General features: G+C 38.6%; 1 protein-coding gene across 3 annotated transcripts in view; it reads left to right on the top strand.

Moving 5' to 3' along the window:
- BTBD7 (BTB domain containing 7) overlaps window positions 1-17615 on the top strand; it is a 53241-nt gene that overhangs the window by 14110 nt on the left and 21516 nt on the right. For all 3 annotated transcript variants that reach the window (XM_027746096.2, XM_027746094.2, XM_027746095.2), the window contains exons 2-3: window positions 5650-5835; window positions 10812-11891. In XM_027746096.2, the coding sequence (XP_027601897.1) occupies window positions 5754-5835; window positions 10812-11891 (1162 nt within the window). In that variant the 5' untranslated portion in view covers window positions 5650-5753. The remainder of the gene's footprint in view (window positions 1-5649; window positions 5836-10811; window positions 11892-17615) is intronic.

The following is a 17615-nucleotide window of genomic DNA, read 5'->3' as shown; positions in this document are numbered from 1 at the left end:
ATTTTGAATAATGATAAGGGTTGATTGCTTGATAGGATTCTAAAAAGGAGTTAAAATAGGCTTTGAGTAGATTTGCGTGTGTCTGTCTAGATAATCAGCTGATCCTTCAGAATTTCAGTTGTTTCCTTTGGGCAATGAATTACTTGCCAGTTACACAATTTCTACTACATATGCTGTCCCATATGCATTCGACCCTTTAGCACATGTTTCTGAGGTCAGCAACTATGGCCTCTGCAAAATCTGAGTATGCCAGTACCTCTTTTGAGTGCCTCGTTCATGGAAGAAGAGGAAGGTGAGGGCAGGTAATACTCAGTTCTTGTCAGCTCCTCTTCCTTGGAAAATCACGTTCCAGTAGCATAGTAAGAAAGATGAGGCAGATATTAATTGCACATCTGAACAAACAGTTGGAACTCCAACCACAAACAACTTTGTGTTAATTTGTAAGTGCCTGCCCCTTTGGATGTTGCTGGCTTGTAACTGCACTAGTATCACCAGCATGGCCAGGTCTGGCTTTGGAGACTCCTCAGTGGATGGGAACTGTAAAACTGTCATTCTGACCATGGGATTGTTCCTGAATCCCTTTGTGATGGCTCAGGGCTCTGCTGGAGGCAGGATCAAGATGTTAAGGCAAGCTGGTGGGATGTACCTTCGGGACACTAGCAGGGGTTCACCCTCAGAAGTTCTTTCTCTTTTAGTTATTGATCTGCCTAATCTCTGTGGAAATAGGCTTGTCCTTGCTAAAATATAGTTGATGTGTTTCCTTACTGGAGTTGGTACTTCTAAAAGTTGATTTTTTGAATTTTTTTTTTTTTAAAGACATGCATACAACCCTCACCACCCCCCAAACCCAATGTACCAGTTTATTGCTGGGTCTTGTCATCTCATCTTGCATTATGGTTTTACTTCCCTGAAACGAGCTGTTGGGGCAAAATAGAATAAATAGCATTTTTGGTCTAGATAAAAATCTAAGCAAACATGAATAAGGTACACTTGTGATGCTTGTGTTGTCATTTACTCATAGTAAATTTAAAATGTGTTAAGTAAAATGAAAACCTGAAATACCATATTGGTACAAGTATGTGCATGTACTTGATATAATTTCCTACTTTGGTTTTAGTATTATGCTATTTCATAATCCTATGACAGCAACTCCAAAAGAAATAAAAAAAGTTTTTAAAATCTTACAGGGAAGAGCCAAATTATTTTGGCTGTAAAACATGTTGTAGCACTCTCCACCTTGCCCTTTATATTAATTGGATTCCAGTGGACTACAGGAAATTTTATGAAACATTTATATTGTGTGATGACTGTAAAAAAAGTGTCACTGTTACCTGATGTCTATTTTGTACACAGACTTTTTGTTAAATCAAAATTCCCAATCCAGGAATTCCTGGCTGTCAGCCCAGATACTTCAGTTGCAAGTCTTAGGTTCCTAGGATTTTAGGTTCAATGTGATAAATTTCTCAGTCCTCTCAATACTTATTTCAGATGCTGAAACTTTTAACTAGATTTGTGCTTATTTTAAATTCTATTCTGAGTATCAGTATAATCTGAAAGTCACTTCTGTGCTTTTTGTGGCATTTGGGATGGTAATTTTAGCTTCTAAAGCTTTCTGGTTTCATATAACAAACTTCATATACTCTTTCTGCAGTACAGGCTTTTTTAAGCAAGCTTTGACATAGTTTAAGTTTTTTCCTGTGTACCTGTGTATGTACATAAAGCACATCTGTGCTTTTATCGCTGCTCTCAACAAGAGGTCCCGTTTCAGTAGGTCAACAGATGTTGAATTGAGTTTCGTTTTGATAATCCTTACATGGATGCATGCAAACTTTTAATAAAAAGGTAAGAAAATGTTCACCTGATGATAGTTTTTAAACAAAATTTTGTTACTATATTCTGAGGCTAAAATGTGATTTAAAAAATTCTTCAGATAAGCTGAAGTAGGGAAGTTCTTGGTATGCAGGATAGCTTCTGCAAGGAAAGATGAAGTCTATCATTTTGCAGCTAAAGATGTAGTTGTTTGTGGTTTGGAGTTATTTCTTTATATGTTCATTTCCTTTTACAACTGTCTATCACCATGGGGAAACAGCATTCTTGACTTGGCATTTTTGCAGTAACTGAGATGTATTGACCTTCGTACTAAACTCAGCAGGTTATGTGCTAGACTGACGTCTGTTCAGGTAGGCTAGGTTTGGTGTAGAGGCTGAAGCAGACACTATTAAAACAAACCAAACAAAAAAAGGCACCTAATTCCATGACTGGTTTAAATACACTTTACTGTCAAAAGATGCAATCCTACTCTACTGGCTTATTTTCTTGTTCTTTTTTTTTCCACCTGTGCTAGTGCAAGTATGCACTTGATGTCATAACAAAAAAATTGGGGTGACTGATAATGTTTAAAGATTTTGTTTAGGTTGGTTTTAACGTGGGTCAATTTGTCTGGTCCACAGAATATTTGGGACAGAACAAACAAAATAGGAAAAGTGAATATGAGAATGAAAAGAAGGCAGGGCTTCCTTCAGGACTGAGTTCATCACGGGTGCCAGTTAAATTTGTTTAGGAAACACAACATGGGTTATACAATAGTAGCTTGTAAATTTATTGATGTATTTAAAAATACAAGAATTTTGCTTTCAGTTGATACACGAGGTTAAGGACAGTACTGGAACTGAAGCTATGATCATTTATGAGCTGTAGGTCTCAATACACTATTACAAATTACAACACACTTGAATTCAAGATGCAAAAGACTTTCAAGAAATTAGCCTGCACATGCATGACCAAGCAGTGTGTGGAAGTTACATATTTTAAATGTAGTGAGTGAATTCATTCTGCGTGATACTCACTTGGGCTTAATGTGTAACAATGTTGTTGTGGAAAGCCTCTGAATAAAATTATTTTCTATATCATGTATTTCAGGAACCTTTTATGATGTTCTTTTTCAGTTAATTCCTGGTTTGCAAATTCAAGCACTGAGTGCTAGTGGTATTGAACAGTTGCATGTATAACTTGATCGCATTCCTTCCATCTTTTGGGGCACACTTGTTGCCAAGTGGAAGGAGGTGGAAGGTATTAACTTCAAACCTGAGACTTGGTTAGGTATACTGAGTGGTTGCTCAGGGGAAAAAAAAAAAGCCCCGAGACTTTTTTTTTTCTTCTCTTTTACTTAGCTCCTGGGCTCTTTCCTGTGTCAGAAAGAACTGAAAACTATTAGTAGACATCTAATAGATGAGTTATCACACCACAGCTGAATGCAGAAGAGGAAGGTGGAATAACAGTGGCATTATTCCAGGACTTAAGTCCAAATGAACAAAGTCCAATTTTTAGCTGAGAAAAGGGAAGTTGTTGGGATATCTACTCAGGTTGCTGGCCTTTATTTGTGAGAGTTAGCATTCAGACTGAAAGGTGACTCTTACCTCCACAAAATTTATCCTGGGTTTAACTAATTCTATCTGGAAATTGACACCACATTTAAGGAACGTATTCTGGGTGGGTACACAAATCACTTGGAGTGTCACTGTTTTAATGAAATTATTTTCTAAGTGTTTTTTCTTAAATCACTAGAGTTTTTTTCATATATGAAGAAGAGATCTGCATCCATATGGATTCAGTTATCTTAAAATAGCTAACTTATTTCTGCACAAGGAAGAAAATGAGTACATGCATTGGCTAAGACTGAACTGATCCAACAGCTTGTGTTTGCTGAGATGATTTACTGGTGTTTGCTGGTGCGATGCTGCCCGTTTTACATGTGCTTTGGTTCTGTCTTCATCTTGAGTAGGCTCCTAATCACGTGGGATGTTTTTTACCTTTGTTTCCTGATGTGTAGCAAGTTGAGTCTGTGTGGAGACAAGTTCAGGATTGTATGCAGTTGAGGTGACCTGGCCACCTCACTAGGGAGGGCAGACATGGGAGCACCACCGCTCTCATTTACAAGCCTGGGTGTAGGGTGGTGATGTTATGGTTGTCTCCTGCCTTAGCAGAATTCCACTGGTGAAGAGCAGCCTGCAGCTGTGTGAGGCCAACCTGGGCTATGTGCTCTCCAGAGCAGTGATTCTGCCTGTATATCATGTCTAGTGTCACATAGTGTAGCTGCTTTTTGAAAACATCGGGTGTCATAGACCATAAATGCCAAAAGGTATGCTTTTTAGGAAGCTTGTGCTAAGGCATCAGATAGATGGAAATCATGCACTCTTATCTTCTTTCAGTCCCACACCTGTGTTTTGCCTTTGTGTGAATAACCACATCTGTAAGCCAGGTTTTCAAACCCTTCTCAACTCTTCCTCTTCATGTAGTCAGCCCTTAAATCCTGGGGTTTTTGTTCCCCCCACCTCTGTGCCTACAGCAATTTGCAGCCTTTTTCTTCATGGCCTGTCTCTCACTTTCTGCTCCCCAGGATCTGCACTGTATACTGCCCTTCTTGACTAAGGGAGGCCAGATGTGCCTCTGCACTGAGAATCGCCTCTGCAGTGTCACAGTAACTCCCTCTTCCAAACTCCTCGTGCCAGAAATAGAGTATTAACACAAGGAGAGGAGACTGGAACAGTGCTGCAGCTTCCATGGAACACATGCCTTTGCAGGTCACTTTCTTGGCCAATTTAACATGCCAGAGATGTTCTGAGAAAGGAGATCAATTTGGGAGCATATAGCAAATACAGGTGCACCTGTGACAGTACAGAACAATTTAATCTACATGTTCACAATATTCGTAGAATCATAGAATCAGTTGGGTTGGAAGGGATCTCCGAGATCATCACGTCCAGTCCTTGGTCCGCTACCACTGTGGTTGCTAGACCAGTGGAGTCAAAAAAATTCTTAGTATAGACTTTACCTTTGTATCACTCTCCTATCTGCATGTTTGTGTTTTTGAAGGGGGCACACCAGTTCAGTTGACAGTAGCACTTCTTCATGTGGTAACTTTCATTTTGCAGTATTAATAGTTTAACACTGCCAACATAGGACTAAATTAGGATGTGCTTGTTGTATGTTTAGCAATGAATCCTTGTTGGAATTACCTCAGAATTGACTTCCTAAAATGTTTTCAAATGCCTAATAAAAACATTCAGTGAATGCTTAAATGCCTAATTTTTACTATTATAAACTTACTTCTAACCTACTTTTATGTATTTTCAAGCCTAAATTTGAAAAGCAGTACTGAATGAGAACTATGTAAATGTTATGAAATAAAAATGCAGCTGAAAACAGTGATAATGGTGTAACCTCCAATGGGATTGGCTTATTTTGCTTTCTCAATCAGTGTAATTCAATTTGGGATTTTTTAACATTGTGGGAATATATATAAACATGTATGAAAAGTCTTTCTTGGTAATAGTCAAAGGAGCATATCTAGTCTAGACCAACTTCTGCTTGAAGGTTTCTTAGCTGAAAGGTTGATAGCCATCCTGTTCTGTGTTACAAATTTATCATACTGATTGGTGAATGGTTTGGAAAATTGCAAGTCATCATGGGGAAAAAAGTATTTTTGATATTGGTTTAAAATCCTTTAAATAAAAGGCGATCTTGAAAGCGTTAAAGGTTTTATTTTATGAAAGTACTGTGTGTTGGAAGCTTAATTTATTTTATCTAAATTGCATAATGCCTACTGACGAACAAACAGCAAAGTACCTAATTGGTGTTTTTGTTCTTCAGAAATGGAGGAACAGAATGCTGGACCTGGGATTGAAGATTTATAAAGGATTATGGGATTATACACTGAAGAGCCAGCAGGCGGAATGCCTGAGTGACTGAAGAAAATGGGTGCTAATGCATCTAACTACCCTCACTCGTGTTCCCCAAGGGTAGGGGGAAATTCACAGGCACAACAGACATTCATAGGTAACTCTTCTCGGTTATCTCGTCACTTACATAAATGACTTGCTGGATTGTGTATGCACTGGATTTGATTTGCTTGCAGAAATGTTGTGTAGAGCTTTTATTTTCTAGGTCACCAGTTTGAATCCATTCAAACTCAATCGTGCATGAAATTTGGTCCTGTCCATCTGTTTGGCCTATGTATGCGATGGGTTGATCTGCCATTTGCTGGTAAACAGTTGCCAGGTTACTTAAATAAAATAAAGGGGTTTTTATAATTAAACCTTGCATGCTAGTTTTCCTGGTTTGAGCAGTTGCTTTCTGTTACCATTTTCTGTTCTTCTTCAGATTTTCTGTGAAACTGTGTTAGAGCATATAAAACTCTTGATCATCATTATTCATTGTAGTATTGGCATTGTGTCCAAGTGAATTAGTTCCTTATTGCTAGAAGGGATGTCTCTGATAATAAACCTGTTAAAGTAACAAACAGTCTTGAAGACAGCTTTTCCTCCTTTTCCCGTGCCTTTAAATGGGGAATGGAGGTACTTACTGTCCTAACAGTATTATTTACAAGCAAGAACCTTGCTTAGCCAGAAACATGAGTTGAAGGGCCCTTAAGACATTATTTCTTTATTCCAGTCATAACTGGGGCAGGCATTACCTTTGTGTTTTTCAGTCTAGTACAGAAAGACCTCGGTGGAGATCTAAGTACTGTCACACTATAAATAATAAATAGTTGCATTATGAATCTAAAAGAAGGCAGTTTTTGAGAAGATAAATATTCCTTTAAAAAAACCAACCCTGACAGCCTGAAGAAGGATCTTAGCAGTAAATAACATCAATAGTTTATAAATGCCTTTCTCCTTTATGCCTCAGCTTGCAACACTGAATAAGTAGTTATTGATATTCAGTGTTACTTCTTTTTTAATCACCATTGAAAGCACAGTGATATCTTTAGCAGAGGAAAAACAGATTTGGTTTGTAAATTTTCTCTTTTGTCTCAGCTTTTGTGGCACTCCTTACTCAGATCTTTGTAGAGGACAGGCCACAAACTGTTACATTTAAGGACCCATGCTCTGGGCAAAAACGTCCATGTGTGCAGTCATAGCATGTCAGAGAAGAACTTAGTACTAACATCATGTCTATCTGTGCTGTAAAGTTCCCCTTAAGGGTTTATGGATTTTCAGTGTATTGTAGCTAACAATAATAGGTTTGCCCCAGTTTACATGTAACTTGCTAAAAATCAGAGCTAAAATGTTTTTATTATATGTCTTGATGTTTTTTAATCTGCCACTATATTGAGTGAAGAGAAACCCTTACAGGCCTGGAAACAGGCAGATCTGCATGCTGAAACACCTTTTAAACAGATTTGAAGAGGAGAGATTTCCAAAGGCTTCATTAATTCCCCATAAACTTTCAACATCATATGTGGAAGGTTTAGTTGATACTCTTCGTTATTAAACTCAAAATAGAGACATATTATGTCACAATAAATTACTGACCCCCATTGCCTATGGAAAATTGTGGTTGAGCCTCTTTTTGAAGAAGACCTAAAAGCATATACTTGTCTCATCTTAGGCAAGGCAGATAAGTGGTCTGGGTACAATTCTTGCTGAAATCTTTTGATATTATGGGGTTCCACGAGTGTTTCCATCACACGTGTACATCTCTGCTTCCTGCTTTGTGACGTTTGGCTCCTCCTCATTTTGATTTTTGTTTGGGTGATAGGTTTGTATAGCTGTCTCTGTAAAAAAGAGATGTATCCTAAAATTGATAGCTGAGGTTTCCATCACTTGTCTTAATGTTATATCAGCTTCTATAGGTTTGGGGATTTTGTGTTTTGGTGTTTTTCTTACATTTTGGGGGGGTTCTTATGTGGAAGGCATTACATCTGTTTACTGCTGAAGTAGAACTGGGGAATAGAGTTAGAATATCTGCATAATTTAGTTTTCTTATTCCTGGAAACTGGATTTAGGCCTGTGGGTTTGTTTTAGACATGCTGCTTTACCGTTAAAGCACTGCACCATTTTACATTGTAAGTGTAGGATGAACACTAAAAGCTAAGAACTGATCTGGCAAAGCACAGTAGTTTCATAGTATGAGCTCTTATTGTTAGTTGACTTCATGCTGAACTTGCTTACAGTTTATGAAGAGCAGATAAATCAGTAAAAGTGGTGTAGTGCACTTATTGTAAAGAAATACTTTTGTTCTAGCGAAAGCTTAGCTAGTCATCCCATTGTTGTTTTGTCTACAGCATTAAGGAGGAAGATTTCACACCATTTTCTAGGGTAGTACATCTGTTCAAGATGTTTGTTTTTAAATAGAGCTCTATACTTAGATTTTCAAATGTGTGGGCATGCAAAGGACTAAACAGATCTCATTTTTCATTGTCAAGTGCCCATGTAGTTTCTCTGCGTAGTCTTCTGTTTCGGTAAATATTTACCTGTCCAAAGCTAGGCATGGTCTAAGGGCATGAAGTAGCTATTACTTTTGAACAATATTTAATAGATTGGTGCCTTTTAGTGTAGAAGTGGGGAATAATTTTTTTTCCTGCTTCTAATGCTGCTGCCTTATGAAGGAATACAGGCAGGTCAAAAAGGTTCTCTTCCGGATTCTTTCTTTGAGGGATATGGAGCCACGAGCTGTTGTGAACCCAGAGAGGCCATGCTGGTGCATCTATTTCTACCTCTGACAAAGCAGTTGCGTGGTGGTGCCGTTGTAGCAGTGTTTTATGTATTTGTAAGGGTTAATAGCACTGTTTGCAGTACTTCCAGAGCCAAGTCTTGTAAGTAGCTCAGGGCTCACAGAGGTTTGAATGGCGTTTTAGTATTTTGTGGTGATTCATGTGCAAGTAATACCTCAGAGCAGCCTTCAGGGAAGAAAGAAATTGAAACTTGTGGTGTCCTAGTTTTTCTTTAGTAGAATGTAAGAGAATGTTCTGCAGACTCAAATTTGCTGTTAGAATGCAAAATAAAAGAAATGAGCTGCCATGGTTTTTTGCAGCAGAATCTGTCATTATAGAGTGACCAAAGTGTAGTTAAACTTTTATTGTGATATGTAATCGAAACTCTTTAAATGAAGTAGAAATTTTAGACTTAGTCTCTATCAGCAGGAGGCTGAATCTCTACTTTTTCATTTTCATATTTAGTATAGCATGTGGAAGGAATTTTTATGGTGCATTTTGCAGCACAATCTCCTTGTTGAAGTTGTCTTGAGTTACTGCTGTTCTTTTCATTTAAATGGATATTTTTTCATATCTTGAAATTTCAATATGATTAATAACATGTTGCATGATTAAGCAAATTTTAATGTAGCTTAGATGTCTTTCCTCAAATAAAGCAAAGTTCCTTCCCAGAGTTTTCACTATTAGATGAATCATAAAACCACTGTGTTGCATGGTTTGTGGGAGTTTTAATTAGCTCAGCATAAAAGCCACTGTGTGAGTTTTCTTACAGTTATTGAGGCTTAAACAATAACACAATTTACAGAAATCTTAAGATTGCTACAGTTGTCATGCTCTCAAATACAACTTTAAATTATTCCTGTGTCTTTCAAAGTTCAAGAAATAGTTATTTGAAATAATGTGGTAACTAAAAGCACTGTGTTTTGACAGGCTGGCCCACAACATCACTGTCAAAATAGCATTGCAAAACATTATCACAGCAAATCTACCTGAAATAAGTGGAACTGGGAGAGTGCCATGATAGAACAAGTTGTAAAAGGCCCCAAACACCCTGGATGTGCTTTGAGCTTAAAAATGATAAAAAAAGGCAACAAGTAGAGAAGCTACACAAATGTACTAATGGAAACATGTTAACTATTCCTGACAGAAAATGGACAAATACTATTTCAGATGAAACTGTTATTGAGCTGTGTACCATTTGCAAATGTTTTCTTCTTGTTTCTTCTTTGGTCCAAAAGTAGGAGTTTGGTTTGTGTACTTTCTTCTTTTGTTGTCATATCTGAGGCTCTTCACCATCTAGCTTAAAATGTAAAGTTCCTGTAAATAAACGTAAATTAGAAAATAACCCTTAAAAAGAAGTATGACTCTCACATTGAAACTATGGTTTTTAACTACTTTTTTTACTAAAACATTACTTTGGTTTTCCATTACTTGCTGAGCTGCAGATTCTGGCTCTTTTTTTTTTTTTCTTACTAAATTGCTATCAGTGTTAGTGTATATGCAGCTAGGCTCAAACTGGCAGTCAGCAAAGGCTCCTTTAGCAGAACAGGTCAGGTATGTAACACATTATCTTGAGGGGAATCCATTTTTGGTTTTTGTTTCATTATATGTTTGGTTCATAACATAACTTCCCTATAAATGATTTTTGAGGAGAAAAATAATTATAGGAAATCTTAATACAATAAAACTTCCCTTCTCCATATTCTTTTTGATGGTGTCTATGCACAAATTAGCACCCGTAGTTCTGTGGAAAGGAGCCCATTTTATGTGTTTGACTTCAGTATTACTTATCATATGACAGGATTTTTACTTTCTTGTTAAATTTGCACTGAAAGTAATTAATTTTCCTCAGTTTCCCTGAATGTTTTGGTACTGCATTCTTTTTTTTTTTTTCTTATGACTATAACTGTCTGATGCCAGGTATGCTTTTGTTGAAATGACACTTAATGCTAGAACAGAATTTGAAAAACACTTTGCTAGGGCCTTCCTACTATTTCACTGAGATCATACTAGTGTTTAAAAAGTTAATACAAGACACTTTTAATGTTATGACCACAGTATGACCTAACCAAACAAAAAAACCCACATCCAACCCCAAAACCCAGCAAACTATAAACTTTGTAGATGGGGGGAAAAAAAGCGGTTTTGTTCTTAATGGCCAGAAAATGCTTCAGTCAGGTTTTCAACTTGTCAAATTATCTGACGTGCAGAGGAGGAAAAACTGTGTAACTTTCAGAGACGCTGGGTATTTAGGTGTTATGGACCTTCCTTTTAAATTTAAAGAATAAATGTGTTCCATTTTCCTTTTTACTTTCAGGGACATCATCCTACTCTCATCAAGGTTATGGCTGTGAATCGAAGCTATATAGCCTTGACCATGGCCATGAGAAGCCTCAAGACAAGAAAAAGAAAACCTCTGGCCTTGCCACCCTCAAAAAGAAATTCATTAAGCGTCGGAAATCGAGCCGGTCTGCTGATCACGCCAAGCAGATGCGCGAGCTCCTCTCGGGCTGGGATGTCAGAGATGTTAATGCATTAGTAGAAGAATACGAAGGAACATCAGCCTTAAAGGAACTTTATCTACAAGCTAATTTGGCAAGACCAGAAGCCAGGACGCTACAAAAAGACATGGCTGAACTTTATCAGTACAAATATTGTACTGATGTAGACTTAATATTTCAAGAAACCTGTTTTCCTGTGCATCGTGCGATATTGGCGGCAAGATGTCCATTTTTTAAAACGCTACTTTCTTCCTCACCGGAGTATGGGGCAGAAATAATAATGGATATTAACACAGCTGGCATAGATATGCCTATGTTTTCTGCTTTGTTACACTACCTTTATACGGGAGAGTTTGGAATGGAGGATTCAAGATTCCAAAATGTTGATATTCTTGTTCAGCTTAGTGAAGAATTTGGAACACCGAATTCCTTAGATGTTGACATGCGCGCACTGTTTGATTATATGTGCTACTACGATGTGGTTCTTAGCTTTTCATCCAATTCTGACTTAGTTGAAACTTTTGGTGGAAGTCAGAACTGTCTAGATGAAGAGCTCAGAGCTCATAAAGCTATTATTTCATCACGATCTCCGTTTTTTCGTCACTTGCTGCAGAGGAGGATACGAACTGGTGAAGAAATCACAGACCGAACTCTACGAACTCCAACTAGAATTATATTGGATGAATCTATCATACCAAAAAAATATGCTAAGGTCATTTTGAACTGTATGTATACAGATGTGGTGGACCTTTCGGTTTTGCACTCCAGTCCTTCAGTGGGCAGTTTAAGCGAAGTTCAGGCTCTTGTAGCAGGAAAACTAAACATGACTAGGGCTGAAGAAGCTATGGAGCTTTATCACATAGCACTGTTCTTGGAGTTTAACATGCTTGCACAAGGTATGTAATACTGTCCTTGCTGTAGAACATATGACCTTACTAGAACAATTTTAGCTATTTTGCAGTGTAAGTATGTTTATTGTCAGCTATCAGTGACTGACAGTTCCTTTAGAAAAGGAATTTGTTTTCTGTCTGTAAGTTGTCAGTAATGCATCTGTTTTCTAGGGACAGAAGAAATGCCATGTAAGAGCTTTTAGTTATATGGTGTGTTGTTGAAGCATGCTATCTGTATCAGATATGTATAACTGGTCTCGGTATTTCTGATCCTGATCTAATTCTGTAATCCATCTATTGGGTGTAAACCATAGGGAGAGGATATGAGAGGAGTAAATATTTGGACTTGTTAGGAAGTGTCTCAATGTGTTAAAAAGGCTGTAAACTTGAATGATTATTTCCGTAGCTTATGTCAAAGGGGGCGCAACAACCCTTCAGTCTTGCTGTTGGGGTAAATTTAAACAGCTTAATTGCACTAATTTTAGGTCTTTAATATCTGCTTCTCTGTGTACAGAACTGAAGGCAGGGCAGTCAGCATTTTCAAACATAAAGTTTAGAAAGTTTTAGTACTTCAATTATTCTTGATGATCACTACAATCTTGATCACATACAACTTCCTGCACATAAAGGCTGACCAGGGTTATTGCAATCTCTGAAGTGTCAGAGCACCAGTTGGTGAAGTAATGACACCTCTTGTGGTTGCAGGAGCTTTACCTTCAATTTGGTCAGTTGGTGTTTGAACTATTTAGTGGCCATATTATACATAATGGGCTATGGGAATTGTTTCAGGCCCTGCTGGTGGGGAATGAGAATTTTACTTTTGAGCTGAGAATGGGAGAATGGAACGCACTGATACATCAGCAACGTGATTTGTTTAAGCTTGGTTATTTTTTTTAACAAAAGTGACTTTTTACAGTAGATCTGTACATCTGTAACTTTTAGCTGTCAAATTGAATTTGACAAGATCGAAACCTTATAAACTGTTCAGGAGATTTCAGTAAAATAGGAAACTTCTTAAGGAGTAGACACGAAAGAGCAGGTATAAGCACTGCAAAAAGAGATTATATTTGTAATGGGTTCTCCTAATAGTTACATGAAACTGAGAGTGGTAAAGATATGGGAAACTAATAAAACTGCTGTAGCTTATGTAGAGCTTGGCATTAGAAACTAATTTTCAGATTATGCTGAAAGTTGAAATAACCGTACTGCAATAAAACTGGCAGAAATCAAATGAGACTTCTTTTCTGAGGTAACCTGCTACAGGATGTGATTGAGCTGTTCTTAGGCTCAGAATCGTTGAATCCTAGAGCATTCTAGGTTTGAAGGGACCTCAGAAGATCATCTGGTCCAAGCTATGTGGGAAAGGGAGCCTAGGTGAGATAATGTAGCATTCTGTCCAATCACATCTTGAAAACCTCCAGTGATGGGGACTACACTGTGTCCCTGGGGAGGTTGTTCCAGTGAATGATTGTTCTCATGGCAAAAACATCTTGTATTGAGATGTCTCCCAGTGCAACTTGGACCTGTTGCCTCTTGTTCCCTTCATGTGTCTCCTTGTGAAGAGACAACCTCTGTCCTCTTTTTAGCTGCCCTACACTACCTAAAGGTACTGGAATACTGTGATGAGGGTTGGCTCCCCTTGAACCTTCTCTTCTCCAGGGAGAAAAGACTTAACTTCTTCGGTTCTTCCTCACAGGCTGGGTTCTCCAGCACTGGGATCATATTTGTGGCACTCCTTTGGACCCTTTCTGGTCTGTCTGCATCTTTCTTATTTTTGTGGTTGTTTCCCTCTGAGTACACCTAGAAGCTTAATGTTGAATGGAATGCAGAAGGGGCAAGAAGTGTCATGGTAGTTGAACTACAGTACTAAGTTCATTTCTATGCAGTATTCACAAGTTAATAGTACTTGAGAACAACTCAGTAGGCCAGCTGAAAGCAAGAAATGAAAATGGATTGAAATTAAAAAGGTGGTAGGAGTATACAGGTTCTCAGTTTGGTGCATGCACATACATGAGTGCTAAAAGGATTTAACATGCTCAGGCAATGGTAATGAGGGAATTTAACTGTGAACTAAACCCTCAGTAAGACACTGAATAATTATGCAGTTTCATAACTGAATAGGGTGCAATTCCTTCCCTCAGATTGGAAACCTAAACTGTGATCTGGAGGTGCTCTGATGAAGCAGTATCAGTTATATCAAAGCAGATAAGCAATGGCAGAGAACTTTGAAGAGAAACTTAGGTAAACTTATAGATAGAAAAATGGCGCTTTTTTTTTGTTAGTAAATGCTGAAAAAACAGAGATGATGTTTCATTTGATGCTGAGTTTCATTATTTCTGCTCACTTTAAGTTGAGCATGCTTGGATCAACGTGTCCTAAACTGGCACTCTTTTCAGTAATGCACTACAGAACGGTGCTGCTCTGGAACGTATATTGTATGAGTCAGTCGTAACAAGATCTTAACTTTTCCCTGGAGGTTTTCCTGCAGCACTACTTCTAGGAGAGTGAAAAGAAGGGCTACAGGAGGAGCTGCTCTGGGCTTGCAGCACCTTGAGAGCATGCTTGGGTGGCTGGAACCAGTGACTGCAGGAGAGCAGGCTCAGTCTTGGGGGCCCTCTGGATGAACCAGAGCTGTAGGATTTTGGAGGTGGTCATTGGGAGGAGGCAGAGGGATGTAGTGACCTACAAAGGTTTTCTTCTTTCCCTGGTAAGCCTCTTTCTGACCACAGAAGTGGTGAGATTGAGGGATGGGGAAGTTGTTATACACAGGGAAGAAATGCAGTAAAATTAAGCAAATGTTGAAATCTATTATATTATCAAATACTAGCAAATGTAAATTTTGCAGCCCTTTAGACACTGAAATTTTAGACATTAATTTGAACTAATTAGGGTTTTACAAAATTTGTGCTGCATTCCCTAGCTACAGGAGAAAGTAGCAAGCACTCTGTAGAAGATCTCTATATGCCAGTGAAGTCAGAATCTAATAGTTTCATACTTAATTTGCAGAGTTCATATTTAGGTCATTGGTCCTGTGCAGACATTGAAGAATTGTTCTGGTATAATCTTATAATGAAAATTAAAGGAAGGTTATTTGATCAGGAAAAACTATATGCCTGCACTTGACTGAGATCACTTAATGAAGTATGTGCTTTAGTAGTGACCACCATTCTTGTTTCTGCACTTGATTGTAGCACCTTGTCCTCACTAATTACAGTACTTAACATGAGGTCTTCATTTCAGTAATGTCCCTCCCTTTCCCTGATTTCATAGCTAGCAGACTTCTGTGCTGGGAGCCGTCACTCAAACATCTGACTTCTAGATATTAAGCAGAGGGATGCTGCAAAAGACAGCATTGTGTTGGTGTTGGAGACCACTGAGCAGGCAGTTCTCGTGAAGTCTCTCAGCCTGGACCTCTGACTGTGTTTTTCCATTCTGTGGTGCAGCAGGTGTCCAGTCTTGCCCAAGTGCTGACTGATCCCCTCAGCTGGCTTTCGCAGTAGCTATGTCTTAAGTTTCTTCTCTAGATTTCCACACCCCCTGGCTCAAGTTTTTTGTTTCAGTTCACTCGTGCTGGCCAATTGCAAACTTGCTAAGGCTTGTCTCCCTGGTTTCCTAGAAAATATTTTGGGCTCATTTATGTTAAAGTCTGGATACTCTCTCCAATTTGTTTTGCTCATTTTACGCAGTTTTGCCTGGGTGTTTGTAACTGAGTGTCAAGTGAAGTTGATGTATTTTAAGGGTTCTGATAAACTGTTTTTATTTTCAACAGATTTTAGTTTGATTTATCTTCAGGGACCTTTCTAAGTATCCAGATGTTGTAATTTTTCTTCAGTTTCAGCAGATGATTCAGCTTTGACTATTTCCATGGAAATTTTCCCATTGCTAACACAGTAATACTCTTTTCTGACTATTGTAATTTAATAGATAGTTTCCTTATGATGGAGTCAACAATAGTATGGGCATGTAGTATGACTCTACTGTCCAAGTAAAGCAGGGCAGCTTTATTTAGAATTTGCTCTGTCTTCATCTTAATTTCTTTCAACTGAGGTTGTCACTTATTTTCCAGGAGAAACTGAAATGGATCTTTGAACTAATTTGAGTAAGTGAACTAATCAGCAAGCATATCTTGTCAATAGAGCTGATCATACTGAAACCTATTTATTCGTAATGGGACTGAGACTGCTATTAGGGGTGCTGAGTGTTTGTTAACTGTCAAAAAGTGAAGCTCTTCACTTCTTTCACAGAGGCAGTGAGGATTAGAGCCCTCTCCAGGAGGTCCGAGCACATCCCTTACTGTGCTCTGCCTGCTTATTTCTGCACTCTGCTGCAGCTTTTGTGACTTCACGCTACCTCGCTGCTCTCTGTCAGCTGTTCTGGTGCAATCATTTTAATACATTGACTGGTCTTCTTCTGTAGCAAAATTATTAAAACCAGATCAGTTCCCTGTTCTGTTCATCACATGTTGTTAAAATAATCCCCACTTCCAGTCTTACTGCACTGCCATATCCACTGCTTTTGCAGGGACATTTGACTTCAGTGTCTTAATTTTATTAGATAACTGTATTAAATACGTGAATCCTCTACTGCTTCTTGGCCCTGTTGCCCACTGTCATAAATAGTCTCACTGAGGTGGTGGTACAGTATGTTTTTCTGTTACAGGCATTTGGATGCTGGGGCCTTATGAAATAGTTTTGCTGGGAATCTTTTCTGCCTGCTGATTCTAAAAAGTTTTCTAAATAAAAATTGACAAAAAATAACTATTTCAGACTTTTTGCTTTGCTTTTATTTTTAGGTGTGGAGTTTACTCTTGACAAGTATAAGAACTTAGAAACTTTATTTTAAAGCCATATTCAGTAGTGCAGCCTTTGATCTAGAGGCAGATATTGCCTGACATCAAAAGTACTCTTGATCTCGGGAGGACTGAAGTACTGAAATGCCAGGAATCCCATGGTAGCAGTATTAAATACACATAAATATATTGTGGGGAGATTAGTGCAAGTGTGTCAGTTATATCAGTGCAGTAGGAATGCTCAAAGGAACTAGCCTGGCACTTATAACTTTGAAATAAATTGGGCATGATTAAGTATATATTAATATAAATTATAGAATCAAAGAATAGTTTGGATTGGAAGGGACCTTAAAGGTCATCTTGTTCCATGGGCAGAGCCACCATCCACTAGACCAGGTTGCTCAAAGCCCCATCCAACCTGGCCTTGAACATTGCCAGGGATGAGGCATCCACAGCTTCTGTGAGCATCCCTACCCTCAAAGTAAAACATTTCTTCCTAATACCTAATCTAAACCTTCCCTCTCTGTTTAAAGCCATTCCCCATTGTCCTTATCCCTACATCCCCTTGTAAATATTCTCTCTCCAGCTTTCTTGAGCCCCTTTAGGTACTGGAAGGTGCTCTAAGGTCTCCCCAGAGCCTTCTGTTCACCACCTCAGCAACCCCAACTGTCTCAGCCATCATAGTCTTCACAGGAGAGATGCTTCAGCCCTCTGATCATCTTCACGGCCCTCCTCTGGACCTGCTCCGACAGGTTCATGTCCTCCTCATGCTGGAGAACACCAGAGCTGGACACAGCCTTCCAGGTTGGTCTCAAGAATAGAGTAGGGGAGAGAATCCTTGCCCTGCTGGCCCTGTTCCTTTTGATGCAGCTCAGGGCACAGTTGGCTTTCTGGGCTCTGAACGCACATTACCAGATTATGTCAAGCTTCTCATCCACCAG

Source organism: Pipra filicauda, unplaced genomic scaffold, assembly GCF_003945595.2.
Source record: "Pipra filicauda isolate LSUMZ 115617 unplaced genomic scaffold, ASM394559v2 scaffold27_size4233163_pilon, whole genome shotgun sequence".
In the NCBI taxonomy this organism is placed as follows: Eukaryota; Metazoa; Chordata; class Aves; order Passeriformes; family Pipridae; genus Pipra; species Pipra filicauda.
The sequence above is the reverse complement of the archived record's forward strand: the minus strand, read 5'-3'. Positions and strand labels throughout refer to the sequence as shown.